Raw genomic sequence first — 27,405 nt, 5'->3', positions numbered from 1 at the left:
TTGATAAAGTAAAAACTTCTTTTATTTCTGGTACAAATGATAAATACTTTGCATTAAAAATCTGGAATTTGCCCCTTCCCTGCCCCCCCAGAGCCTTACAAAAATAATCTTAGGAAATGGAAAAAACGATTGCTGGCAATGCTGCTGGTTTGGCAGGTCCTGATCTGGAGGATAAAGGCACTGTGGTTGGGCGGGTTTGTGGGGGGATCTAAGCACCCTCCCCTCCCCACCACCCATATCCCTGGTTTTCTAAGGGGTGAGGACTATGGCTTGTGATCCTCTCCAGCCGTCACCCCTCTTTCCCTTGGTACCTCTGAGTAATTCATTGATGTCACCCACAACCCCTGCCCCACGCCTGTCGAGGGAAAATGGCCCCAGAAGTTCTCTCGCTGGGGTGGGGGGTGTCAAACAGAAGCCCTTTCAGGATGAGTTCCTTCTAAGTGAGGGAGAGGAATGAGTGTGGGGGAGGGGGACAGGGCAGACAGGGAATTCATTAGACTTCCCCTCTCTTCCCCCTGGAGGGTAGGGTCCTCTTAAGGTGTGAGCCTTCAAAGAGTAAAATAAAAGAAATGGTCACATTTTGGTTACTTGAAAATGTTAAAGGGGAGGGGTCTAGAGTGGGTTCTTGCCCTTCTCCCAAAGAAGAGGAAGGAGAGGAGAAGGGGTGATGGATCTTAAGTTAACCCTGATATTAGCCACATCCCTTTTCACAGTCAAAGAGCAAGGGGCCTGAGATTGTTCCAGCTGGATGAGTGAGGAAAGGAGAGGCTTTGTAGCCCCTTTCTCTGCTCCCAGGAGAGGAGCACTTCACCTCTCCCCTCCCCAGCTCAGTGCCCCCCACCCAGGCTAGGTGTCCTCGTCCCAAAGGCAGAGTTGTTTTTGGGGCACATAATAGTCAAAATTATAGCTCTTTTGGCAGCTTCGAATGCCACACTTATAGGAGGAGAGGCGGCCGCTAGGTTCCCGATTGTGGCAGTATTTGAGCAGGCAGGGATACCAGGCTAAGTTGAGCCCATAGTGACAGAGGCAAGGTCTCCATCGGTCCCCGACATGCCTACAGCGCCGTAGGCTGGAGATGTCAGCGGGCTGTGATGGCAGTGCTTCAAATATGGAGCCATCCACACCTGTGGGAGAATGGGTTGGAGAAAGATGAGAGGGATGGGAAAGGAACCTTCCTCTTCTCAGGCCTCCCTCCACCCTCGGTTGTTTTCCTGTCCTCATTTATGACTTTGGAGCTGGGTCCTGAAGCCTTGGCCCACACTGGGCATTGTCCAGGCCCCAGGCCACCCCGCTCTCGGCTAGGAGTCCAGAGGACCTGATCCAAGGAGAGGAGAAACTAACCCACGGCCTTTATGTTAGGGAGATTCCAACTCTTGGATCTTGAGCTGAAAGCCTAGATTTTAAGAGCCCTGGACTGGGTGTCAGAAGACTGAGATTGAAACCCAGCTCTGTCACTTCTCTGGCCTTCATCTATAACATGGGAGGGTCTTCTAATTCTTTTTATTTTATTTAAGGGGCAGCTAGGTGGCTCAGGATTAAGAGTCAGTTCAAAACTGGCCTCAGACACCTCCCAGTTCTGTGACCTTGGGCAAGTCAATTAACCTCCATTGCTTAGCCCTTGTACTTGGTCTTTCTGCATGAATTTCTATGTCTATTAGAGAGTTCCCTAAGGTCAGAGTCCATATGCTGGAAAGGCTATCTGCCTGACCTCTCTCCATCCAGAACTTGGCGTCCTCTTCTCGGGTGTAAATGGCCTCTCGAGCTTCGGCACACACGTTATGGATGTGGGGGCTCAGCCACGCTCCCTTGGTGAAGTTGACTGCCACGTCCATGTGGAGCTGTTCCAGACCCCGCACCTCTTCCGCCTGACGGACTGCTCGAGGGTTTTTCTGTTGGGAATGGGTGAGATGGGGAGGGGAGGAAGTAGGGCAAATGTACTTGTGGTCCGTTTTCCCTTACACAATTTGTATGCCTTCTCTCAAAAGCCTCAACTATCAACAGTCTTCATTTCCCACACTTGGAATTCTGGGGTACAAACTTTCTTTCAGGGGCTGAGTTCAAGGAGATAGTGTGGCCCCTTCTTTTTTGCTATTCCTTTCTTCTTTCTCCTTTCCCCTAGACTTGAATGGGTTTTGGAGGGAGAGAGAAGTGAGGTGGGTTGGCCACCAGCAAGAGGAACCTGTTTTCAATATATTGGGCCCCGAGTGGGATTTTTAAGACATTTTGATGGAGTCAGAGGGTGGGAGATATAATACCTATCCCCTTTCTTTTACTCCATAATGCCCCCCACCCAATATCTGAATAGCCTTGGGGAAGCATTCCATTTTGAATCTAAGGAAGTGGACAGTGGTATAAGAGTAAGGAGACAGTGGGGGAAATTCTCATGTATGGTCTTAAGGACTAAAGAAGAGCTTGGGGGAAGAGTCCTGGGATTTTGAAAGCTCAAAAAGGGATGGACATTTGGTTGGTACTAGGTCTATTAGTTTAATAGAGAAAATGGAGGGTAGGGTAATAGGACAAACTGGATTGAGGCAGAAATTTGGGGTCCCAGGGTTTGGGGATATGGGTAAATTTCAGGGGTAGGCCTGGGAGGGATGCAGAGCTGAGACTCTGTTTGGTGGGTATGGATTTGGGCCAAGGTGGGGAGTTGAATTGTCATGGATCTGGGCTCTTGGTATTAGGGCCAGGGTAGGTTGGGGAATTAGTTATGGAGCTATGGTAGTCTGGATTTGGGCCACTTACTTGCCGAAGTTTAGCCATAGCCTCACTGGGAATGATCTCGTTGTGATGTAGCCTTGTAATGAAGCAGAGAGCCTGGAACTGACTCTGGCCTTTCTCCAGCTCACCCAGGATCAGGGCTCGAAAGATCTTTACATCCTGAATGAGGAGAGGAAGAAAAGAGTGGGAAGAGAAAGGTCAAGATCAGTAGAGGCCATCTTCCACATCCTCAGCTACCCTAGGAGAGCACCCATCCCAAGGCTGGACAAGGATGTCCCAGGGGACACAGTGGCCCCAGCTCAGCCAAGAGAGAAGGCAGAAACCTCCTACAGTCTAGCTAAGTCCTAAAAGAGATTCATCACTAGCTTGATCAAAAGGTGATTAATTTTTTAATGACAGCAATTTATGGAACGGTTTACTGAGGAATGAGGGTTTATAATAGGCACTAGTATAGGATGTACCCATCCAGGCAAATTCCATTTAAAACAAGAATTTTTAAAAAAAAGGAAAAAAAAAACCCACCACTTCCAAGTACTCTAGATCCTCCTGGGTCAGATCATGCCACAGGCTTCTCAGTCTTAGTTTCTCCAATGAAATCATTTAAGAGGGCAAAGCTTCTACCAGAAGAAAATATTTCATTTTCCAAGTATGTTACATTCCATCATTGAAACCATCTCTAAGGTCCCTGCTAGTGCTAAAATTCTATGACTCTATAACTTTCAATTATCTGAGTATCAATTATTCATAGTGAATTCATTCACTCAACAAACATTTATTTTACTCCAGGATTGGGTTCTCCACCTCCCTCTGTCATCCTGCTCCTTGCAGCTACAGGGTGAAGAGAAGGCTGGGTGTCTTAGGCAAAGGGCAAGACAGGATTTTAAGGGCAGAGATGGGCAGGTATTGCAGCTGCTGCTTTCCTTCCGCCCCTGTGATAATGAGAGCCAGTTACTTAAGAGACATGGCTAGTATAAATTTCCTTTCCCTTCTATTTCCCCTTTTCCAGACAGGACTGTTAATGGCATTCACAACAGGGCAAGAGCTTCTTCCTGTTACCAATTCCTGGTCTGAATTGTGAGTCAGGATAGCAGGTAGAAAAAAGGGGGCAGAGCAAAGGGTGGGGGCTCTCCTATTGCAGCTAGTATAAACTTCTTAGTTTGGCACTAGAGGTTTCAATAATTAGCTCCAATTCACCTTTTCAGCCTTGACAGCAACTATTTTCTTATATAAACCCTTCTCTCCTAGCCAAACTGGCTTATTTTCTCCAAATATATCACATGCTTTCTGGCCTCCATGTCAGTGTTCATGCTTGGTTGGCATCTCCTCCTCTATTCCTCTCAATTTGGTCATTCTTCAAGGCCCAATTCAGGTCCACCTCATCCATGAAGCATGGGATATTTTCCAAATCCCTGCTGAGGCCTCATTTCTGAACTCTTCTGACATCTCGTGTGTGTCATTGATCTGACTTTTAGCACATGGGATTCACAGGATTAGGAGGAGTTAGAAGGGACCTTAGAGGTCCTTTGGTCCAAGCTTAGAGATGAGGAAAGTGAGATCCAGGGATGTTAAGCAATGGACCCAGGGTCACATTGGTAGTAACCACTGGAGGCAGGGTTTGAACCTAAGTTCTCTGACTCCAAGTCTGGTGCTCTTCCCCACTGTTCAACGTTGCCCTGTGGTCAAAAAGACTCCAGTTCAAATCTAGCCTCAAACACTTGCTAGCTGAGTGACTTTTGGGTAAGTCATTTAACCTCCATCTACTTCAGTTTCTCCATTTGCAAAATGGGGATAATAATACCTTACCTTATGGGGTTGTTGTTCAGAGTAAAATGAGATGGTATTTTTTAAGTGCTTTGCAAACCTTAAAATGCTGTATAAATGTTAGTTGTTTTTGTTGTCATTGTTCAGTCTGACTCTATGTGTCCTTATTTTGGGTTTTCTTGGCAAAGATCCTGGAATAATCTATCATTTCCTTTTCCAGTTCATTTTATAGAAAATGAGTCAAACAGTTAAGTGACTTGCCCAGGGTCACATAGCTAGGAAGAATCTGAAGGTAGATTTGAATTCAAAAAATTAGTCTTACTGAATTCATAACCAGTATTCTATTCACTGCATCACCTAATAGCTCCTAGTAATTTTATTATTTTTTATTATTTTATTTATGTATAATATATTTAATATTATTCATTACATGGAGCATATATGTATTACATATAGCATATATCATACAATCTTTATATAATATATAATTTTTATATAAGTATATATAATCTTTATATTATATATACACTTGCTATTATTATTACTGACCATAATTTCCCTGAAGGCTTATATTTTATAAGACTATATCTCTTTTCCCTAACTCTATGCCCTTCTTCCAATGCCTCAGTCTGCTTCCTGCTCAGATCCCTCCAAGCTCACCCTGCACCAACAATTGTGGGCATGGGCTTCTCCAGGCCTCTAGATACTGGGTGGATGTGGCCACTCACATTGATTGCCATCAATAGGGCCCATCCCTGGGTCTTCCTGTTCATCCCTCTGCTATATCCTAAGGACCATGGGGTCTTTGTAGCCGCTACAGCTAAGGTCTCCTCCCACTAATGNGCATATATCATATAATCTTTATATAATATATAATTTTTATATAAGTATATATAATCTTTATATTATATATACACTTGCTATTATTATTATTGACCATAATTTCCCTGAAGGCTTATATTTTATAAGACTATATCTCTTTTCCCTAACTCTATGCCCTTCTTCCAATGCCTCAGTCTGCTTCCTGCTCAGATCCCTCCAAGCTCACCCTGCACCAACAGTTGTGGGCATGGGCTTCTCCAGGCCTCTAGATACTGGGTGGATGTGGCCACTCACATTGATTGCCATCGATAGGGCCCATCCCTGGGTCTTCCTGTTCATCCCTCTGCTATATCCTAAGGACCACGGGGTCTTTGTAGCCGCTACAGCTAAGGTCTCCTCCCACTAATGTTGCTTTCTCTAATTAGAACATGAACTCTTTGAGAGTAGGACCTTTCATTTTTCTATTTTTATTTCTAGTGCTTGTGTGGCACGTAGTAAATACTTAATAAATGCTTTCCCATTCCATCCTACAGTGCCTTTTCTACCTAGCATGCCCTTGAAAATTATTGCTAATGATGATTCTATAGGAAATGTCAGTGGGTGGGTGAAGAAAGAAACAATTTCTGCAAACCACTGAATCCTAATTTATTTCTATAGTGCTGTTTGCTTCTAAGCTACTTTTAACTTCACAATGTCCCTGGGAATGTAAGAGCACGATTTTTTTAAATTAGTTTTTAAGATGGTGAAACTGATGGCCAGTCAGGGTTCCCTCACTTCCCCCACCCCCTCCCAAAACATCCTTAACCAAGACAACCTCTCCCATACAGAAGGAAAGGCTCCAAGTTCCTCATGATCCTGAAGACCTGAGAGGAAGGTGAATCAGAACTGAAGCTTATCCTGGCCTCCTCTCAACAGGAAATCCTTTCTCTGATAACTAGCTCCTGGAATCTCCCTGTCCAGCCAGTCTGAGCCATCTGATCTTTCTCTCTCTCTCTCTCTCTCTCTCTCTCTCTCTCTCTCTCTCTCTCTCTCTCTCTCTCTCTCTCTCTCCATTCAGGTCAGCTGGAATGGCAACCAGGGGCAAGGCACTTGAGATGGCCAGATTTCATTTCCAGGGCTCATCTCTTGCCAGGTGAACCCAGAGCCAGATTTCCTATCCTTAGACTTGAGCCAGAAGGATATGCCAAGTGGTATCAAAAATCCATCTCAGCATTAATTTCAGCTCCTTCCCTTTAAAAATAACTCTTCTAAATGTATTTATAGCATTTTTTACAGTGCTTTGAATGCAATTCAAATCAGCTGAGGTACAGGGAATATGGACTGGCCACATCTCTTTGTGATATCATCCATCCTTTCTGGCCCCTAATAGGCATCAAATAAATTTTCGATTAGAAAGTGCAAAGTAAAAAATGAAATTGTCTTTTTCTCCCATTTTGCTAACAACATTGGCAGAAAACGTTAGCCCCTTAGGACTCTGCTGAGGCTGCAATGACATTTTTTAGGGCAATTGGCCTTTTCTTTCCTTAGCTCTAATCTAAGTTATAAATCCCTAATGTTATTGCCTATATAATCTTCAATCTTTATGTTCTCTATTGTTCTGTAAATTTTAATATAAATTTAATTTAAGTTCTGTAAATATTAATAATCTCATATTTGCATAGTACTTTAAGATTTATAAAACATACTGCTCACAGCAACTCCAGAAGGTAGGAGTGTGTATAACCTCCTTTTACAGATGAGGAAACTGAGGCTCAGAGAGGTTAAATAACTTGATCAAGGTGACACAGTAAATAAATGTCAGGACTGGACTTCAACTCAGAACTTCTATCTCCAAGAAGAGCTTATAAATTCCTATTAAGTATAGATTGAGTATTTTGAATAATTTCCCAATTAAGTACTTGGAATAAGGAATCTGAAGAAGATGAGAGACCCCCAAAATGAGAGACTCTTCAGAGAGAAGAATATTTTCCTTATTCTAATTCCATTCCCTTTCCTAAGCCTCTCCCAACATTGGACCCAATTCTCTTTTCTCCTTTCTCCCCAAGGGAACCCATTGATTCCCCTTGGAAGAACAGGGCAGTTTCTGCCTTTAAGGGAGATAAGTTTGGAATATAAGCCCCATCATCCTGGCCTGTTTCTGAAGCATCTCCTTCCCTCTGACTTTCCCACCCTTCTCCCTCATGACTTTTTCCAACCACCACTAGTATTGATTTCAGAAGGACCCCAGGGACACAGAAAATATTTAACTGGATGAAGAGATTGCTTGGTTCCCAACCTCCCACAGGGCTTCCAACTTCCTCCCTGATGGGGATTTCCCAGGGCTGCTTCAGAGGGAAATAGCCACTGAAGCTCATGCCAGGTAATAACTGATAGGAGAAGAATGTGTGTGTGTGTGTGTGTGTGTGTGTGTGTGTGTGTGTGTGTGTGTCTATCTTCAGNTGTGTGTGTGTGTGTGTGTGTGTGTGTGTGTGTGTGTGTGTGTGTGTGTGTGGCTATCTTCAGAATATAGCAGATAGTTTATTAGTTTCTATCTGTAAGGAGGGCCTGCCTGCATGGTATGAAAATTCAGTTAGCTCTCTTTAACCAATCATTTCCAGCCATCTCCAGAACAGAAGAAGCATGTGGATTTTGTATAACTGGGAAAGACTGGGAAAGATGAGAAGCTCAGCAATGATTAAAATAGTTACCAGGTCAATGAAGAGGATGTTTTAAGTCTTTTTCAATGGGAGCTTATGAATCTTTTGTGTTTTAGGCATTTTCTTTTTTTAGGCATTCTTTAGGAGGAAAAAAAAGCCTGTCCTATACCTGATATATATTGTACTTTAAGTACCTTTCTAATAATCCCTTTTAGGAGGGAAGACCATATAGAGAAGAACCACACCTAAACTTTAAATGTTCTTTCCTAGGACTCCCAGGGTAGGGATGTAAAGAGATGTCAAGAAAGATAACTCTTCTTTTGCAACTATGCTTTAATCTGGTCTGGATTTGGTCCAAATGGGTTCCTCAGGGAGCAAGCATCTTAGCTCCCCTGGGCTCAGCACTCATCTGTTGATATAATAGTTTAAACCAGTGGTTCCCAAACTTTTTCGGCCTACTGCCCCCTTTCCAGAAAAAATATTACTTAGCCCCCTGGAAATTAATTTTTAAAAATTTTAATAGCAATTAATAGGAAAGATAAATGCACCTGTGGCCATCACTGCACCCCTAGATCGCTGCAGCACCCCACAGGGGGTGGTGGCGCCCACTTTGGGAATCACTGGTTTAAATTATGTTAAATGGCAATGGTGGGTATATTATAGATTTAGAACCAAAAGGAACATTAAAGATGATCTCATTCAGCTCCTCATGTCATAGATGAATAACAGAGGTTCAAAAATGTTGAATAACTTGATTGAGGTCATGTAGGTCAAATGAGATTTGAATCCAGGCCCCCAGATTCTAATGGAGTCCCTGCAGACCATACCAAGACATATGGTTCCTTACAGAAATAGCACCGCTCCACATTTCTGCTGCTTTTGATTCTCAAAAGTTCAAAGCACATGAAGCGAAATAATTATCAAATTTTTTTCATGCCAGTTATAAAAACAGAAGAGTTCAATGAGTTCCATTGAGTTCAAAGAGTTCCACCAGTGGAACAGACTAGACAGACAAGACCTAGAAGCAACTGAACATAGGCGCCTTGTGTTTGATGAATCCAAGAAGAAAAACAGCTGTGAGGCCAAAGACTCCCTAATCTACAAGAACTATTGGGGAAAATGGAAAGCAATTTGAAAGTAATTAGGTTTAGAACAACAGCTTATACCACATACTATAATAAGCTCCAAATGAACATACAACCTAAATGAAAAGATCACATGATTTTAAAACATTACAGGGAGGCATACCACACAACATCAGGGGAAAATTCTTAACCCAACCAGGGATACCAGAGATCAGGAAGATAAAACAGCCCATTTTGATGACCAAAATTCAGGAGTTTTTGCAGGGACAAAATGCTCTCAAATAAGAAAAGAAGCTATTGATTCCGGAAAAAAATCTTCACATAAAAAATCAGATACAGTCTGCTATCCAAAATACTTACAAAAGGGATAGATTTAGAGAGGGAAATCATGAATTGAGATTTTATGAACAAGAGACATTTCCCAGGAGATAAGCAGTCAAAGAATATTAATGTTTCTCAAAAGAAGGAAGGCAAACTGTCTACTAAGAATGCTACAAGTTACATATAATAAGAGAAATTAAAATGAAAACAATTCTAATGTTTCATCTTCATCCATAAGCTTGGCAAAGATGAGGAAAATAGAAAATGATAAATGCTAGAGGGGTGGTGGGAAGGCATGTATAATACTATACTACTGTGGTGCTGAGAATTTGTTTAACCTTTCTGGGCAAAAAATTTGGAACCATACTAGAACCTGTATATACTCTTCTATCCCCACAATACTACTAATGAACATATATTCCAAAGAAGTCAAAGATGGAGGGGGTGGTGTAAGGGGATCCCCATCAAAAAGGAGAAAGGCTCATCAAATTATGGCATATGAATATAATTGACTATTATTGTGGTATGAGAAATAATCAATATGAAGAATTCAGAGGAACTTGGGTTAACTTGTATGAACTGATACAGGATTCAATAAACAGAACCACAAAAACAATTTATACAGTATTGTAAAGGAAAACACTAAGAGACATCAGAATTCAGATCAATGCAATATTCAATACATCCTTCACCCCCTTCCTACCTTCTCTTTGCCAATAGAACTCCTCACTATGTCCTTTGGAAGGGATATAAAAATAACCAAAACAACTGAATTTTTTTAAACCCTTACCTATATACAATACAATGCAATACTGCATATTGGTTCTAAGGCAGAAACATGGTAAGGGCTAGACAATGGGGGTTAAGTGACTTGCCCAGGGTCACACAGATGGGAAGTGTCTGAGGCCAGATTTGAAACCAGGACCTCCCATCTCTGGACCTGACTCTCCATCTACTGAGCCACCCAGCGGCGCCCAACATCTGATTTGCTCATGTGACCTTTGTCTTCATTATAGATCTTCAGAAGCTAATCAACATGGCCAAGTTTCCAGTGAGTCCATGGTCCAAAGATGAGAACATAGGTGTCCAATACCAATAACTCTGATTTGAATGGTGTTTTAAGGTTTACAAAGCACTCTGCATATAATTCTGGCAAGAAGGCAGAGCAAGTGTTTTTAGCCTAATTTTTAAAGATAAAGAAACAGATTCAGATGTAAGCACTAGGTAATACAACTATTAAGTGTCAGAGTTGGCATATGAACTCCAAGTACATTTTTTTTTCCATTATGCTCAGTTGCATCCTAAAGTTGAAGTCTTTCCACAGCACAATGCCCTTCCCCCCTTTTGTTTGTTATAGATAGGGATACCCATCACTCTGCTAATGATTCTAAACCCTGTGTGTTAAAGGTTAGGCTCTGCCATCTCTCTTGAATGGGAACCATTCCTTCCCATTCTAGTCATGTAGACTTTCCCCAAACCCACTGCTGAATTTACAGTTCAACAATATTCCTAATTTTCCCATACATTCAGCAACACCATTTTGCTAGAGGGTAAGTAGGCTCAGATCACTCTAGTAGCCATGAAGAAGGCTCCTTCTTGATCTCTTCCTTGCTGTTGGCCATCTAGTGCTTTCCCTGAAGCCTGAAATGGTGGTCTCCCAACTGCTATTACATCCTGTCCTGCTATCTCTTCATGCCCTGAAGCAGAAGTTTCTGTGGATTGATCTCAGACTCCTGGTGTAGGGAGAAGCTTTCTCATCTCTTCCAGCTCTGAGCCAAAGTCTTCTCAGGCTTCAAATGAACTTGCTAAGGGCATGGAGTAGCCTCTTCCTGCTTTTCTGCACGGAGGCTCTTTTCTATTTAGACTATGTTGGCAAACCTGCTGGAGTGTGCCAGAGGGAGCTGCTCCCCTCCCCTTCTCCATGCATGCCTGAGGACATTTCTCCTATCACCCACCCCTCTGCCCAGCAGCCCAATGGGATGCTTTCTCTTTCCCCTGTCTAGGGTAAGGTGGTGGTGGTGGGGCTCATATGTGGCATGAAGGTTGCAGTTTGGGCACTCGGTCTCTAAGGTCTCTAAAAGGTTCACCATCACTGGACTAGAAGCAATGCTCTAGGTAAGCCTTTTCACAGAACTGATTGATTTATTCACTGTCCACACACACACACACACACACACACACACACACACACACAGACTTACTGTCTGTGTTTTTCTATCTCTCCTATACACACCTACACTTTTTTATTGATATCTTTTGCTTTTATGTCACCTTCATCTTTCAATATTTCCCTCCCACCCAGGCCAGAGAGCTATCCATCATCATCTTTTTAAATAAACAATAAAAGCAAAGAGGGTATAAAAAAAGTAGTTCAGTAAAACTAACCAATACAATAGCTAAATTTGATGGTCTATATAGTGTTCCCCACCATAATGCCCCCATCCCTACCTCTGCAAGGAAGGGAGAGAAATTCACACTTATCTACCAGCTCTCACATACACATAATCTGACATGGAAACTTTCCCACATTTCCCACAATCTTTCTCCTAACTGCATTCCCATTAATAGCCCTATAAAGGGTCTTTCTCAAACTCCTACAGATGATCTCTGTCTTTTCATATTCTCTCAGAGCACAAGTTCTTTCAAGGCCTGGTTCACATATGTCTCATACACATGTTGTTTTTCAGTCTTTTCAGACTCTTTGTGACCCCATTTGGGGTTTTCTTGGCAGATACTGGAGTAGTTTGCCATTTCTTCCTCTAGCTCATTTTACAGATGAGCAAAATAAGGCAAACAGAGCTACGTGACTTGTCCAGGGTTACACAGTTAATAAATGTCTGAGCCTAGATTTTAACTCAGGTCTTCCTAATTCCAGTCCTACTCTGTGCCAGTTGCTGCCCCTTGTTCTTACACATACAACTTTAGACAGTTTGTCACATGCGGTCTCTATCTCAAAGTCTCATTTAACTTCTGTCTCTCATATGCATTCTCTCTTATGAAGTACCTTATTTTTTTAAAAAGTTTATTTCAATTACAGATCCTTTCAAATACCTTTAGATATTCTCAAATATTTTTTCTCTCATGGTCTCCTCATACAAACATTCTCCCTCCTCTTTGATGCTCTCACTTTTCCATCTTCCTTCTCAAATAGCCCCAGGTGCTCCCAAATACTTTCTTTCTCATTTGCTTTTTCTTTTACACTCAAAAACTCACTCACACATCTCTTTCTCTAGTTCCAGTTAAGCAGATCTCAGTCTCTTCACTTGTCCCTCCCATTCTCTGCTATTGCCCCCTCCTATCACCTCCCCTTGCTCAGAGCTACCCACTTATCCAATCCATTACTCCTTTCTCAAATCCATACCAGACACAGTCCTCCAGAAAACTCATTCTGATAGACTACAGCTGGAAACAGGGTCTGTCCACCACAGATGCGCCACCTCACAATCACGTTCTTGAAATAGTAAAGGAGTATCACATAGAAATGGGGTGCTTGGAATGGCAGCCCAACTTAACTTGCTACACTCCATCTTGGGGTATATGTGTATATATGCATCCTGAATGCTGGGGTGGGCTTGGAATCATCATGCCAAGCCCCCACCATGCATGTAGTTCAGCTTTCCTTCCCCTCTCCCTCTTCCCCATTCCCTTCCAGGTCCTTAGCAGCAGTTCTTTTCCCCTGGGAATCTTCTTTCCTGTCTTGGGCTCCTTCCCATCACACTGGAGCTTGTGATTTCTGTGCTAGAGTGGAGCCAATCTAAATATTTATTCACTCTTCTCTGGACTGGGGTTGCTTTAGAGGCTGGAGGGGTAGGATGGTCAGGGGCCTCTCTTGGGGTAGATCACTCTAGTCAGCCTAACTGGGTGTTGAGAGAAAGGAAAGAGGTTAAACTCCCAAGGGCAGCTACAGGCAGACTTAAGAGACACATTGGATTCATTGAGCGATGGGGTGGCTGTCAGTGAGTTGAAGAACACCGAGACATCTTCTCAGATAGTTCTGCTCAGCTTCTTTCAGAAGAGATGGGGGTGAGGTTTAGGACAGATCATTCTTCTGAAGATGCCAGGACACTAGGATAAGTGTCTACGTCAGGTTATTCCCCATCACAAAGAAGTAGCTAATCAACTCAAAGCAGAAATGTCCACACATCCTCTGGGCAGTCTTACCCTGGACAGAGGCTCTTTGTAAGGGGCTGTGCCAGGATGAGTGGTGTTTCAGAGACAAGGGCCTGGAGGGGTGCCCCCTGGCCTCTGGAGACCTTCCCCTCCCCCCAACCCACCAGTGCTCTGTCAGCCAAATCCCAAAGGTCACTATGTCCAGACTTCTTTGTCAAACAATGTAGGGCTTTATGTGGATCAATTATGCCCTATTGTCTTGCTGACTCAGGGCTTCCCAGATTAAGGCCTCCACTTTTCTCCCTTGCCCAAATTCCCAGCATGGAGCCTCCCTGCAGTCTCTATTGAAATAATAAGAAAATTTCCAGTCAGGCAAATCTGACAATTTGTTGAGCTAACCAATCTCTCACCGTCCTAAAGTATGAACCAAATGATTCCTGAGAATGGAGCAGAAAAAGGAGATTCGGGGCAGCAAGGTGGTTGAAAGCCAGGTCTAGAGATGGGATGTCCTGGGTTCAAATTTGGCCTCAGACCCTTCCTAACTTTCACTTAACCCCCAATGCCTAGCCTTTAATCATTCTTCTACTTTGAAACCAATACATAGTATTGTAAGGTAAGGGTTAAAAAAAAAATAAAGATGTAACTCCTAAAGTCACCATTGACCTCATAACTGTCAAAGACAATGGTCGTTTCTCAGTCAACATCTGCTATGACCTTTCTGTAACATCTGGCATGCTTGACCACCTTATCCTTACTACTTTCTCCTCCTCTGATTTTTCACAAAACTTCCTTTTCTTGGCTCTTTCTTGTTCTCATTCCTTGGTCCATAGATCCCTGAATGTTAGAACTGTAAGATACCTTAATAATCATCTAGTACAATTTTTTATTCAATTGAATAAGCAATTATTGGTCATTTATTATATGCCAAACATGGTGCCAGCTGCTGGGCATACAAAGAAAATAAAACGAAGTTCTTGCCTGCAAGGAGCATGAATTTTATAAGGGGGAAATCACACAGACACAGATATTTCAATACAAAATGTCTATAAAGTGACTATAAAAGCTTTTTTTTTTTTTTTTTTTTTTTTTTTTTTTTTTTTTGGTGGGCAGGAAGCACTAACAACTGAGTGATAGGAAAGGTCTCATGTAGGAGTTGGAACTTGAGCTGAGCCTTTAAAAAAATTCCCCTTAAGCTGTGTTGTGATTTTTTAAAAGTAAGAAAAATAAAGAGGGAAAAATATGCTACCATCTGCACTCTGAATTCATCAGTTCTCTGTTCAAGATGGATGAGTACTTTGGAAGATGGATGAGTACTTTGGAATCTACTTTTGTTGTAGATCATGGTATTGATCAGAGTAGCTGGGTCTTTTGCAATTTATCCTCTTTACAATATTACTGATACTGTATATAATATTCTCCTGGTTCTGCTCATTTTGCTTCTCATCAGTTCATGTAAATCTTCTCAAGTTTTTTGAAAAAACCTGTTAATCATTTCTTATAGCATAAAAGTACTCCATTACAATCACATTCCACAACTTGTTTAGTCATTTCCCAAATGATAGGCATCTCCTTAGTTTCCAATTCTCTGCCCCCATGAATAGAGCTGCTATAAACATTCTTGTACCAAGGGGCCCTTTTGCTTTTTCTTTGATCTCTTTGTGATATGGACCTAGCAGCCATATTGCTGAATCAAAGGATATGCACATTTTAATAACTCTTTGTGCATGGTTCCAAATTATTCTATAGAATGAATGGACTTATTCACAGCTTCAACAATAATGCATTTCCCCCATCCCCTGTAGTATTTGATACTTTGCTCTTCTGTTATCTTATCAATCTGATGGGTGTGAGGTGGCACCTCAGAGTTGTTTTAATAAGTATTTCTTTAATTATTAAGTGGAGCATTTTTTATATGACCATTGGAAGCTTTGATTTTTTTCTTCCCAAAACTTCCTGTTTATATCCTTTGACCATTTATCACTTTGGGAATGGCTAAATTGAACCTTGAAGGGAGTGAAGGCTTCCATGAATCACAGGCAATAAGAGAAAGCATTCCAGGCATGGGAGACAGCTTGTATAAAGACAAAGAGTTTGGAAATAGAATATCATGAGTAGGGACAGCAAGTAGGGTAATTTGGCTGGAAGAGAGAATGTATGAGGGGAAGTAACAAAAATTAGCCTGCAAAGAATTTAGAGTCAAATTGTGAAGGGCTTTAAATGATAAAGAGAAAAACTTGTATTTTACCATAAAGCGAATAGAGAGACATTAAAGCTTCCTGAGAAGGGGAATAATGTCATCTGACCTGTGCTTTAGGAATATCAATTTATCACAATTAGCAGTTATAGAGTGCTTTAAGGTTTATGTAGTGCTTTACATATATTATCTCATTTGATCTACACAGCAACTTTGGGAAGTAGTGCTATTATTATCTCAATTTTACAGATGAACAAAATGAGGAAGAAAGAAGTTAAATGACTTGCTTAGGGTCACAGCTCCTAAATGTCGAAGTAGGGATTAAATGCAAGTCTTCTTGACTTTGGGCAGCTGGGTGGTATATTGGATGGAGTACCAGGCCTTAAGTCAGGAAGACTCATCTTCCTTTGTTCGAATTCAGCCTTGGATACTTATTTACTATGTGATCCTGGCCAAGTTGCTTAACCATGTTTGCCTCAGTTTTCTCTTCTGTAAAATGAGCTGGAGGGAGCAGCTAGGTGGCTCAGTGGATAGAGAGTCAGACCTGGAGTTGGGATGACCAGGGCTCAAATCTGGCCTCAGATGCTTCCTACCTGTGTGATCTCAGGCAAGTCATTTGATCTCATTTTCCTAGTCCTGCAGTTCTGCCTTGGTCAGAAGGTAAAGGTATTTTTAAAAAAATGAGTTGCAAAAGGAAATGGCAAACTACTCTAGTATCTTTAGCAAGAAAACTCCAAATGGAGTCATGAAGAATAGGACATGAATGAATAGTAACGACAAAGCAGACAGAGATGGAGGGAGTATATTCTATCCTTGGGATTTGGGGTATATCAAACATCCCTATTTCTTTTGTGGGGACCACTATCTTCCCCGTTATTTGACTTCGTAGCTTTATAGTTATTCTTTTATTTTTTAAAACCCTTATCTTCCATCTTAGAATCAATACTCTGTATTGGTTCCAAGGCAAAAGAGTGGTAAGGGCTAGGCAATGGGGGGCTAAGTGACTTGCCCAGGGTCACACAGCTAGGAAGTGTCTAAGGCCAGATTTTAACCCAGGACCTCACAACTTTGCTTGACTCTCAATCCACTAAGCCACCCAACTGCCCCCTATAGTTATTCTTAATTCCATTCCTTTCTCACATTCTCCATATCCAGCCAGTTGCTTAAACCTATCTATTTTACCTTCAAAATGTCTCTTATCTGACTCCTTCTCTTGACTCACACAACCATCAACCTAGTTCATTGTCTCTCACTTGTACCATTGCAATAGACTTCTCTACTTGGTTTCTCTGTTAATAGTATTATCTTTTTAAAAAAATCTATCTGCCGGGGGCAGCTGGGTTGCTCAGTGGATTGAGAGCCAGGCCTAGAGACGGGAGGTCCTAGGTTCAAATCTGGCCTCAGACACTTCCCAGCTGTGTGACCCTGGGCAAGTCACTTGACCCCCATTGCCTAGCCCTTACCATTCTTCTGTCTTGGAGCCAATACACAGTATTAACTCCAAGACGGAAGGTAAGGGTTAAAAAAAATCTATCTGCCAAAATAATCTTCCTAAACCTTAGAGGGGTTTGATCCATGTCATTCCTCTGCCCCTCAACCTTCAGTAGCTTCCTATTGCTTTTGGATAACTCTTTTGCCTGGCATTTTAAAGCCTATCACATTTGGCTGCAACCTATTTTTCTAAGCATATTTCACAAGATTCTGCCTTACTCTTTCCCTTTTCCAGCCAAACTCTCCTCTAGCTCTTTCCTGAGCTGGGCATTTCATCTTCATGCCTTTGCATAGGTAGCCATGTCTGGAAGGTATTCCATCATCTTTACTTTCCTTCTGGCTCAGCTCAGGCATCATTTCCCATTAGAGATTCCCAGATTCACTTCAGTTGTTATTGCCCTCCTTGTCTTTTCAAATTGCCTTCTATTCATATGTGCCTTTTTACATGTTGGATCTCTCCAATAGAATATAAGCTCCTGGAGGACAGGCACTTTTGTTTTATCTTGATGTCCCCAGTGATGAACATAGTTACTTTCACATATTAAGCACTCAGAAAATATTTATTGAAATGGAATGGAATGAAAGTGATAGAGAGGAGGAAGATATATGGGAATAAGAAGGAAGGAAGGGTGGTAGGAAAGGAGGAAGGGAAAGAGGTGGAGGAGAAGAAGAGAGGGAAGGAGAAAGGGGGGAGAGGAGGGAAGGAAGGAAGAGAAGGAAAGGGAGGAAATAAATTTGTTTATAGGAGCAAGTTTTATTTCTTTAGTCTGGCATTCAAAGTCTTCCATATTGTGAATCTAATCTATTTTCCCTGAAGTTAGAACTAGAAGCAAGGGAGATGGGGAAGCTTCAGAGGCAGGTTTGGGTTCCATGGAATTGCAGAGGGGATTCCTGGTTAGACAGATGTTGGGGGTGTGGCTGCTGTGGCCTCTTTTGACTCTGAGATTCTGTAACTATACCTAGTACAATGTCCTTCCTGGATAAAGAAGAAGCTCACTAACTACTTGATTGATTGAAAAACTGTTCCAGCTTCTCTGCAAAAGTTGATGGGGCAAAATACCTTAATTATAGTTTGGTCAAATGCCCTGAGTGCTAAACATCACAAAGGGGTGACATCACATGGGCCGGGAACAGGACTATCAATAATTATTGCTGGAAGGTCTCTCCCTTGCTACAGTGGAAAGGTTGCTAGATCTCAAGTCAGAGGACCTAGGTTGTAATCTCATCTCTCATATTACCCATGGCAAGTCCCTTCCTCTCTCAGAGTCTCTGTTTCCTTATCTGTAAAATAAGAGGGGGTGGACTAAATGATCTTTGAGCCCCCTTATGGTTCTAAATCAATAATCACTTGATCTGAGAGAGGGAGAAATCTGAAGGATGCTGAAGAAAACCAAGCTATAAAGATGCATAACTCCACCAGACTTCTACCTTGCCTTTCTCCAGTCTTGGAAGCAATATGGCCTCTTTATGATTTGCAGTATTGTGCATAAGTTGCTTTCTCTTCCACCAGTACCTGCCACCCACCACCCACTTTGCCTCCAGCAGCAAATGCCCCAGTGCTTGAACCAGGAAGAGTTGTTAATAACCTGTTCACTCCAGGTTTGGAGAGGGGTTGGGGGTGGAGAAGGGCACATCAGGGTGTGGTAGTAGAAACAATGACTGCCAAGTTCCAGAGAAAAAGCAACTGGATCTCACTGCCCTGTGTAGGGCTGGGACCAAAGACCAGCCACTGGAGGTTTCCCAAAATTAACCCTTGGGAATTATAGCAATAACGGGATTAAAGATTTTGCCATGCTAAGCCTGATGATTATTCTTTGGGGGAAACTGGGTAGATCCCTTTTTCTCTTTATATATGCTGACTGCCAACCCTGGATTCTGTATCCTAGGGACAGTGGAGAGAGAAGAAAGTGCTAATGAATGGAGTCCATTCTGAGTACCCTTTAAGTGCATAGATTGGTCCTCAGCAGTGATGCTGTTTAGGTGGTAGGAGATAAAGAAGACAGGGTATCAGAGGTCATAGTCTGTTTAAGGACTCTTAGAGGGAAAATGGTTGGCGAAAGGGGCAAGGCAGTATAGAACCAAGTATCTGCTTGGTTCAAAGAAAGGGGAGAGTTTTAGACTGGGAAAAAATGAAGGAAGGTTTCCAGGAAGTGAAGGACTGGAACTGTTCTTTAAGCTGATGTAAGAGGGGAATAAACACACACAAAAAAAAACATTTATATAGATTCTGCTAAGTGCCAGGTACTATCCTGCTTTATGAATATTATCTCACTTCATCCTTACAACCACCTTGGGAGATAGATATTGTTATTATCCCCATCTTATGGATGAAGAAACTGAGGCAAACACAGATCAAATGACTTGCCCAGGTTCACACAGTTGGCGTTTTAGGCCACTTTTGAATTCAGTTCTTCCTGACTCTATGCCCATTGCTCTATCCACCAAGCTCTGTCATCTTGCCTAGAGGCAGCTCCCTGAAATCTGGGCTCAAATCTCAATTCTGCCCCTTGACTTCTGTCTGACCTTGGGCAAATCACTTAACTTCTCTGAATCTTGTTGTCTTTGTCTGTAAAATGAGAAGTGGGTGATTTATGCCTTCTAAGGCCCCTTCTAGTTCTAAATTGAAGGTTTTATAATTGGGAGCCCAGGGCCATGCTCTTCATATAGCCTGCCTCATTGTTAATTTACCATATACAGGTTGCCATAGTTGAGAGGGAAAGTGGAGGAACTATCTACCAAACACACACACACACACACACACACACACACACCCCCCTAAACTCCAAGATATCTCTTCTACTAACCTTAATATGTAATATGATTTTGCACCCCCTATAAACTTGGATACAGTTTTAATTATATTCATTTTCAATTCCTAGATTCACAGGGCATCAGAATCAGAAATAACCTTAGGAGGGCAGTTGGGTAGCTCAGTGGAGTGAGAACCAGGCCTAGAGATGGGAGGTCCTAGGTTCAAATCTGGCCTCAGACACTTCCAAGCTGTGTGACCCTGGGCAAGTCACTTGACCCCCATTGCCTATTCTTACCACTCTTCTGCCTTGGAGCCAATACACAGTATTGACTCTAAGATGGAAGGTAAGGGTTAAAAAAAAAGAAAAAAAAAGAAATAACCTTAGGTACCATCTAGCTAGTTCTCTTGATGTTTCTATTATTTCTATTTAGATTATTTCCTGGATTTTCCAACCCTTTCCCATCAGTCAGAACTCCCTGGATCATTTGCGCCTCCTTTCTCTGATCTCTTCCCAGTATACAAGATAAGGTTAATAAAGACCCAATAAATTTCAGTCTCCTTGAGTCACTTAACAGACCCTATCTTTAAGCTGGCCTAAGTGATGTGCCATTTGTTGCTTTTGACTTTGGCTTCACTTCCTGTTTCTTTAGCCAGTTGGTCTCAAGAACCACCTTTTAGAATCCCAATGAATCCTTCCCCAATTATGCAACTCCCTTGCTTCTATCCCACCCATCCTTGTCCAGTTAACCAAGCTGGGACATGACTCTTCCCCTTGCCAGCAGCTAGTCCCATTGCCCCTTTGGAGGGGAAGGAAGGGAAGATAGGGAAGCCAAGAGCCTGCAAAGGATTTACAGGAAAAAGATGAGTTGGAGGCCTGAGGATATACCTGTTATGAAGTATGGATTATTAGATGTGTATATAATTACACACACACATATGAGTCTGATTACATAAGAGGGTTATTATAAGGAATGTATACATTATGAGTTGGAATTATTGCACAGAAAGGATTTAAGGCTCAAATCCTATAGGTTCTTTATATGAAGATTACTCTGTGTGTGTGTGTGTGTGTGTGTGTGTGTGTGTGTGTGTGTGTGTGTGTGTAGGACAATTTTACCTATAGGCTTTGACTATATACAATTTATGTTGACCCTACCCACAAGTAATGTGTATTTTTGTCGCATGCAGAGGGAAGCACAGCTCTAATCCTATGATCTTACCATCCAAGTTCATCCAGTCCAACTCATGACTAAGCAGGAATCCCTTCTAAATATTCTCAACAATTGTTTAATCCAATCTCTCCTTGAAGATCTACAGAGGGAGGTATCCTATGCATTTTTGGACAACTCAAATTCTTTGGAAGGCTTCCTATCTTTTGACTTGAAATCTCCCTCCCTGTAGCTTCAGCCTACTGATTCTGTCCTCTGGGGCCAAGCCTCATAAATCAAGTTTCTCTTTGCTTTGATGGTCTTAATATACTTAAGGGCTATTCATCTCCTCTCTAAATTTACTTTGGGTTAAATATTCCTAGTCCCTCCTTCCAATACTCATATGATATAGTTGTTGTTTTTTTTTAACCCTTAACTTCTGTGCATTGGCTCTTAGGTGTAAGAGAGGTAAGGGTGGGCAATGGGGGTCAAGTGACTTGCCCAGGGCCACACAACTGGGAAGTGTCTGAAGTCGGATTTGAACCTAGGACCACCTGTCTCTAGGCCTGACTCTCAATCCACTGAGCTACCCAGCTGCCCCCATATGATATAGTTTTGAGTCATCTCACCAGTCTGATCATCTTCCTCCTGTTATAACCAACTTTAATGGTCTCTCTAATCTCCATTCTCACCATTCTACTTTCCTTCCACAGTCATAAGAGAAAAGAAAGAGATCACTCTAAATTAAGATGTCAAAGCCATGGAATCTTTATGTTGGAAGAGACCTCAGAAGTCATCTAATCTAACTAATACCCAAAGCATTAATCTTCTCTAAAGCACCTTGGGACAAGTGGTCAGTCATTCACTTTTTGACTGAAAAGCTTTGAAACTTACTACTTCCTAAGACCATCCATTCTACTTCTTTCTACCTATATTAACTGATGTGGAGTGAAATAAGCAGACAGGAGATCATTATACAGAGTAACTGAAACACTGTGGGATGATCAAATGTGATTGATTCTGCTACTAATAGCAATGCAATGATCCAGCACAATGCTGAAGGACTCATGAGAAAGAATGCTATCCACATCTAGAGAAAGAACTGTAGGAGAAAAAATCCAGAAGAAAACATGATCTATCACTTGTTTATGTGGGTATAGGATTTGGGGTTTTGGTTTCAAAAGATTATTCTATTACAAAAATGAATAACATGGAGATAGGATATGAGTGATTATATATGCAGACCCCAGTGAAATTACTTGTCAACTCTGGGACAGGGAGACAGAAGAGAGGAGAGAGACAATAAGAATCATGTAACCATGGGGAAAAATTAAAAAAGAAAAGTCTTTCTTATACTGAACTTCCTTGATCACTAGGCTCAGAGAACACCAACATCAGCCTGCAGTCAGCAGTAAGGACCCTAGGATCATGTATTTAGAACTAGAAGGGATACCATGACTTCTAAGATGTGAGGCCATGGAGTCCAATAACATCACTTTACAGATGAGGAATCTGAGGCACAAAGGTTTTAAATTATTTACCTAGAATCATAAGTGTCTGAGTAAGTAAGTGTCTGAGATGGGATTTCAATGGAGGTCTTCCTGACTCCAGGGCAGCTAGGTATCACAATGGATAGATGCCTGGAGACAGGAAGACCCAAGTTAAAATCTGACCTCATGGGCAATAACTAGCTATGTGACTCTGGGCAAGTCACTTAACCCCATTTGCCCCAAATTCCTCTTCTATAAAATGCACTGAAGTAAATAGGAATCCACTCTAGTATCTTTGCCAAGAAAACCCCCAAAGGGGTTATGACTGAAAATAACTGAACAACAACTTCCTGACTCAAAAGTCCAACATTCCAACCACTATATTGTGATAACCCTCAAGTTCCTAAGAGAACCAAACAATAATAGAGAAATAAGAAAGAGGACATTTCATTTTTCTTCAGATCCACTGTTGAATATTCATTCAGTTCTTTCACTGAATCATAGATTTAGGGCTGAAAAGGACCTACTTTAACCCCTTCATTTTACATATGGAGGAAACCAAGGAAAAGAGAAGTTAAGTGATTTGCCTAAGATCATACAGATAGCAAGTAGTAGAGGAAAAGTTAAAATACAGGTCCTCTAACTATAAATCCAAGTACTCTTTGCACAGTCCTTATACTTTGGACCTGGAGCATAGGACCCAGCCTTATCTTCCTTGTCATTCCAGGTTACCCATGATAAAGGAACAATAATGAAGATTATATTGATTCTAAGATATAGTACAATGATGATTATTGCATAAATTCTGGGGTATGTCACATAGTAGTTGGTCATGTTTACTATATACAGGATCTAAATGTTCATAGAATCACTGGACTAAAGCTGGACAGGACCTTGGAGGTCATCTGGCTCTTTTCGAACCATTCATTTTCTAACTGATGAACCTAAGATCCAGATAGAGGTTCAGTGACTTTCACAAGTCATACAAGCAGCAAGTGATAGAACCAGTATTTGAACAAAGGTCTTTTGACTCCAAACCAGCTCTTTCCACTTTACCCCAAAGCTTATATATAATGTGATGATTATGAGACTCATGTTTTAATACAGCCAAAGATCTATAATCTTCCTCAATACTTCAGTCAAAATTTCATGAACTGGTGCGAGAAAAAAATCATTCCCCAATTGCTACCCTTCTGGTGATAAGCCATTATGGACCATTAGTGATGGTCCATATATCATAAGATCTATATTCTCAGGTTTTTCTAGGTTGGCCAAACTGCTCCATTGACATAGCCCTTGAGACCCCATATTACTTCGATATCATCATGAGGCATTGAAAATAGTATTTGAATAAAGGTATTCTAATTTTAGAAGGGACCACTAGGTGGTTCAGTGGATTGAGAGCCAGGCCTGGAGAAGGAAGGTCCTGAGTTCAAATTTGACCTTGGATACTTCCTAGCTATGTGACCCTGGACAAGTTATTTAACTCCAGTTGTCTAGACTTTACTGCTCTTCTGCCTTGGAACTGGTCAATTCTAAGGCAGAAGGCAAAAGAAAAAAAATTATGGAATGTCTTGTAGGTAAACACAGTGGTTCTGGCAGCTAGAAGGGCCTTTTCTGGGCCAGGAAGCAGTCAGAAGAAAACAGAAAATTGGGTTCACTATACTAAGGCCTGTGCCTTACAATGCCATGATGCCAATAATCCAGGGGAGTTTCTGGAGTTAAACCTAATGAATAAGAAGATAGTTTGGCAAAGAAAGTGTTCTCTCTGATGTTTTGGTGGGGCTAAAGTATCAGGGTGAGATTAGACTAACTCCAAGTTCTTCTAACCTTAGTTGCTGACTTTGCCTGTTGACCTTCAGTCAAACACTCAAGCCTCTCTGGCCACAACTAAAGGGAAAGGAAGATGCTATTTTCAGTGGTTCACCATAAAACACAATCAAGTTCCTAACTCCATTGTTTCGAAGCAGTGTGGCCAATCTGAAACACATATTCCAAAAAGGTGTGTATACACAACAAAACCCAAATACCCTTCTTGTTTTTCCATCAGATAAAACAATTTCCCTTGGATAGAACTTTCTAGTGAACAGTACTTTGATACCCCTTCCACCCTCCTCTACCCCCCCCCCAAAAAAAAAGAAGCAAGGGGCTAGAGACTCATAGAGAACCAAATAGGCAATAAATCCAAAGAAAAAGTCAACCATTCAGTTTCAAGGGACAGAGTCCAAAGTAAACATACTTCCATAGCCAATGGGCAGGGGTGGGGAAAATCCTGGGCTTCCACCACTAGCACCACTAAGGTCTGCCTTAGTAAGAGAAAGTTCAGTTCCTCACTTTGGTCCCCTTCATTCCAAATTCCCTTACTTCCTAATGAAACTGGAGTTGCCAAGTTTATGAAGCACCTATCTCTGGGTCAGAGGCTTACTTGCAAAACAGACTTTGAAAACCTGGATAGCAAGGCCCAGGCTTAGAGGATACAGCACATCAGGGGTTAAACAAGCTAAATTCAAATGGACTCTGCAGCTGGGCCGCCTGGGCTCTCTAGGTTACTCCCCCCAATTCCCTGCCCCCTGCTCCCATCCCATTTCTCTAGCCTCAGCCACCACCCCCACTCCCTCCACTCTCCAGGCCTCTCCTCTCCCTTCCCTCCAGGGCAAAGCAGTAAAAAGATTAAGTGTTGGCAGCAGCTAGAGGTTGTAAAAACTAGGCCCAGCTTCCCCATCCCGCCCCCTTTCACCTCGGCTCCTGCGCCTTCCTCAAGACCAGACCGCTATAGGGAACAGTGGGCTCCCACTATGTAGGGAAAAGCCTCTCTCTAGCATTCCTGCTCCTGGGATCTCAGTGAAAAAGTAATGGGGAAGCTAGTTCCAAGGGATGAGAGGAGGCTACCATGAGGGCTACAACAGCCCTTTGGGGCTGGTCCATGGGGTGGAGGAAGGCTTGGAGTCAGAACTGAACAAATGACTGAGAAGGAGGGTTATTGTTTCTCCAGAGAGGTCCCACTTCTTCCAAGCAGAATGCTCTGGGGCTTGCCGTCCCCAGGATTTTCTCCAAAAAGGAAGTGCGAAAGGGGAAACTGGCCTGACTTTTCCCACTTCTAACAAGTCTGCAGCGCCACTGAGGATGCCTGGCCTTTCCATATCCTAGACCAGGTCATTACTAACACCTAGGTAACGCTTCTATCCCACCACTCAAGTACTGATAGGGTTCCAAAAGGGCTTTATTCCACACAGCTAGTCCCATGGTGCATGGCTTGAGGAGGGGTCAGGAGAGATGTTTTAAGATTCCCAGCCTCTCATCACATCACCTCCTGAATCCATGCCAGATGGGGTGGGCAAAAAGTCAGAGGGAACCTCACATTTGACTCTTTTTATTTTTGTTTAGGATTCCTGCCTGGCTAGGATTAAATACTCACCACAACATCTAAGCTGACTAATTTCTTTCCTGCCAAATCCCAATTTTTTTCAATTTAAAGGCTTGGTCAGTCTATGCCAGTCTTTATCCCCCCTTCCTTCCCCCAACTCCCAATTCAAGCCGGCCTCTTGTCCTAATACAGTACCAAGGGGTTTTCAACCCCAGGGCAAGAAAACTGATGGTAGTATGGCTTGCCAATGTTTCTCCTTGATAGAAAAAAAGGGAATGCTTCTTCTACAGGGAAAAGGGACAAAGTCTGGGACTTTCTTCCCAGGTGTACTAGCTGGCAGCATTAAAGCTCAGAACAAAATAAGAGTGTTGTCTACTCCTATGAATAAAGTCAAGGAACAGCCTTGTCTAAAGTCATAGACCTAATAAATGGTATATTCAGACCAGCAATGGTCTGCTCAGTCTCCTCCTCCCTCCCCCATCCTTATTCCTTGTCCATTGCTTGATTTGATTCCTTACCCATTCCGATTTAGTCAGAGAAATTTAGTTCTGGAAAGGACCAGAGATCTTGTAGTACAACTCCCTCATTTTACAGATGAAGAAACTGAGACTCTGAGAGATTAAAGTTAAGATGTTAAATAGTTAAGCTGAGGCAGAACCAGAGTTGGAACTCTGATCTTCTGCTTACGATTTTACCACCCCATCCCCTTGGTACTGAAGGAAGGGATGGGGGTGGGTGGGTGTTATAATGGATGAGTGGTTCTGGAGGTCTAGAGAGAAGGAAGAAATCTGTTTCTGCAACCTCTGGAGGGAATGTGTTTGTGTTGGAGTTAGGGGAAGGAAGTTGAAGCAGGAAAGAACGGGTTTGCGCTCAAGAAGGAGAAGAGGGGAGATGAAGTGAGTGAGAAAGAGGCCCAGGTCAGAATGAGGTAGTTCTGGGGCTGATCCCTCACCCTCTTGAAGTCTGCAGTAAAAGAGATGAGGGTCCCGTCGGGTTTATGCAGCTCCAGGCTGATGCAGTCCGCATCACTGTCAGCCTGCAGGCTCTCCTCCGTCACCTGGCCATCTGGCAGCCGCACTCTGACCTTCAGCTCGGACAGCCCCGAGGACCCCGCGGCGGGCGCCTGCAATCCAGGAATCAGCAGCAGCAGCAGCAGTAACAGCTGGGGAGGATGCGGGACTCTGAGCCCGAGGGAGCGCATCCCCGGGGGCAGAAGAAGCGGAGCCCGCCGCTCCCCTTCTCAGCCCCGTGGGCCCCCTCCTCACCCCCGACGCACGGGTCGGGGGAAGGAGTCAGGGGAGGAGGAGTTGCCAAACTTTGGCTGAAGTTGGTACCAAGTTTGGAGCTGGGGGCAGGGAAGGGACAGCGGGACCCCGGAGGGGGCTCTGTCTCTATCCAGCGGTACGAGCCGGGCACATGGGCTGAGCCTGGGAATGCTGCCAGAGCAGAGAAGCCGCGCCGGGGATCAGAGCGGGAGCCCCCAGGGCATGGTCGGTTGGCCAATCTCGCCCCA

At 42.7% G+C, this 27,405-nt stretch overlaps 1 protein-coding gene across 1 annotated transcript; it reads right to left on the bottom strand.

Annotated features, from left to right (window-relative positions):
- On the bottom strand, positions 1–27,405 carry OAF (out at first homolog). The gene is made up of 4 exons (XM_044669643.1): positions 26,845–27,405; positions 2,743–2,877; positions 1,709–1,889; positions 1–1,124 (listed from the first exon to the last, which is right to left on the bottom strand). The coding sequence occupies exons 1-4, from the start codon at positions 27,091–27,093 to the stop codon at positions 847–849; spliced, it is 843 nt and encodes a 280-aa protein (XP_044525578.1). The 5' UTR covers positions 27,094–27,405; the 3' UTR covers positions 1–846.

This window comes from Gracilinanus agilis, chromosome 3, assembly GCF_016433145.1.
Source record: "Gracilinanus agilis isolate LMUSP501 chromosome 3, AgileGrace, whole genome shotgun sequence".
NCBI classification, from domain to species: Eukaryota; Metazoa; Chordata; class Mammalia; order Didelphimorphia; family Didelphidae; genus Gracilinanus; species Gracilinanus agilis.
Note: the sequence above shows the minus strand (reverse complement) of the source record. Positions and strands in the feature narration are given on the sequence as shown.

Excerpts from the sequence above, each read along its gene's own strand:
- OAF (XM_044669643.1), bottom strand. The coding sequence starts at position 27,093 with ATGCGCTCCCTCGGGCTCAGAGTCCCGCATCCTCCCCAGCTGTTACTG. Across the intron at positions 2,878-26,844 it reads TTACTGCAGACTTCAAGAGG|GATGTAAAGATCTTTCGAGC; the intron begins GTGAGGGATCAG and ends CTCCTCATTCAG. Across the intron at positions 1,890-2,742 it reads CTATGGCTAAACTTCGGCAA|AAAAACCCTCGAGCAGTCCG; the intron begins GTAAGTGGCCCA and ends CATTCCCAACAG.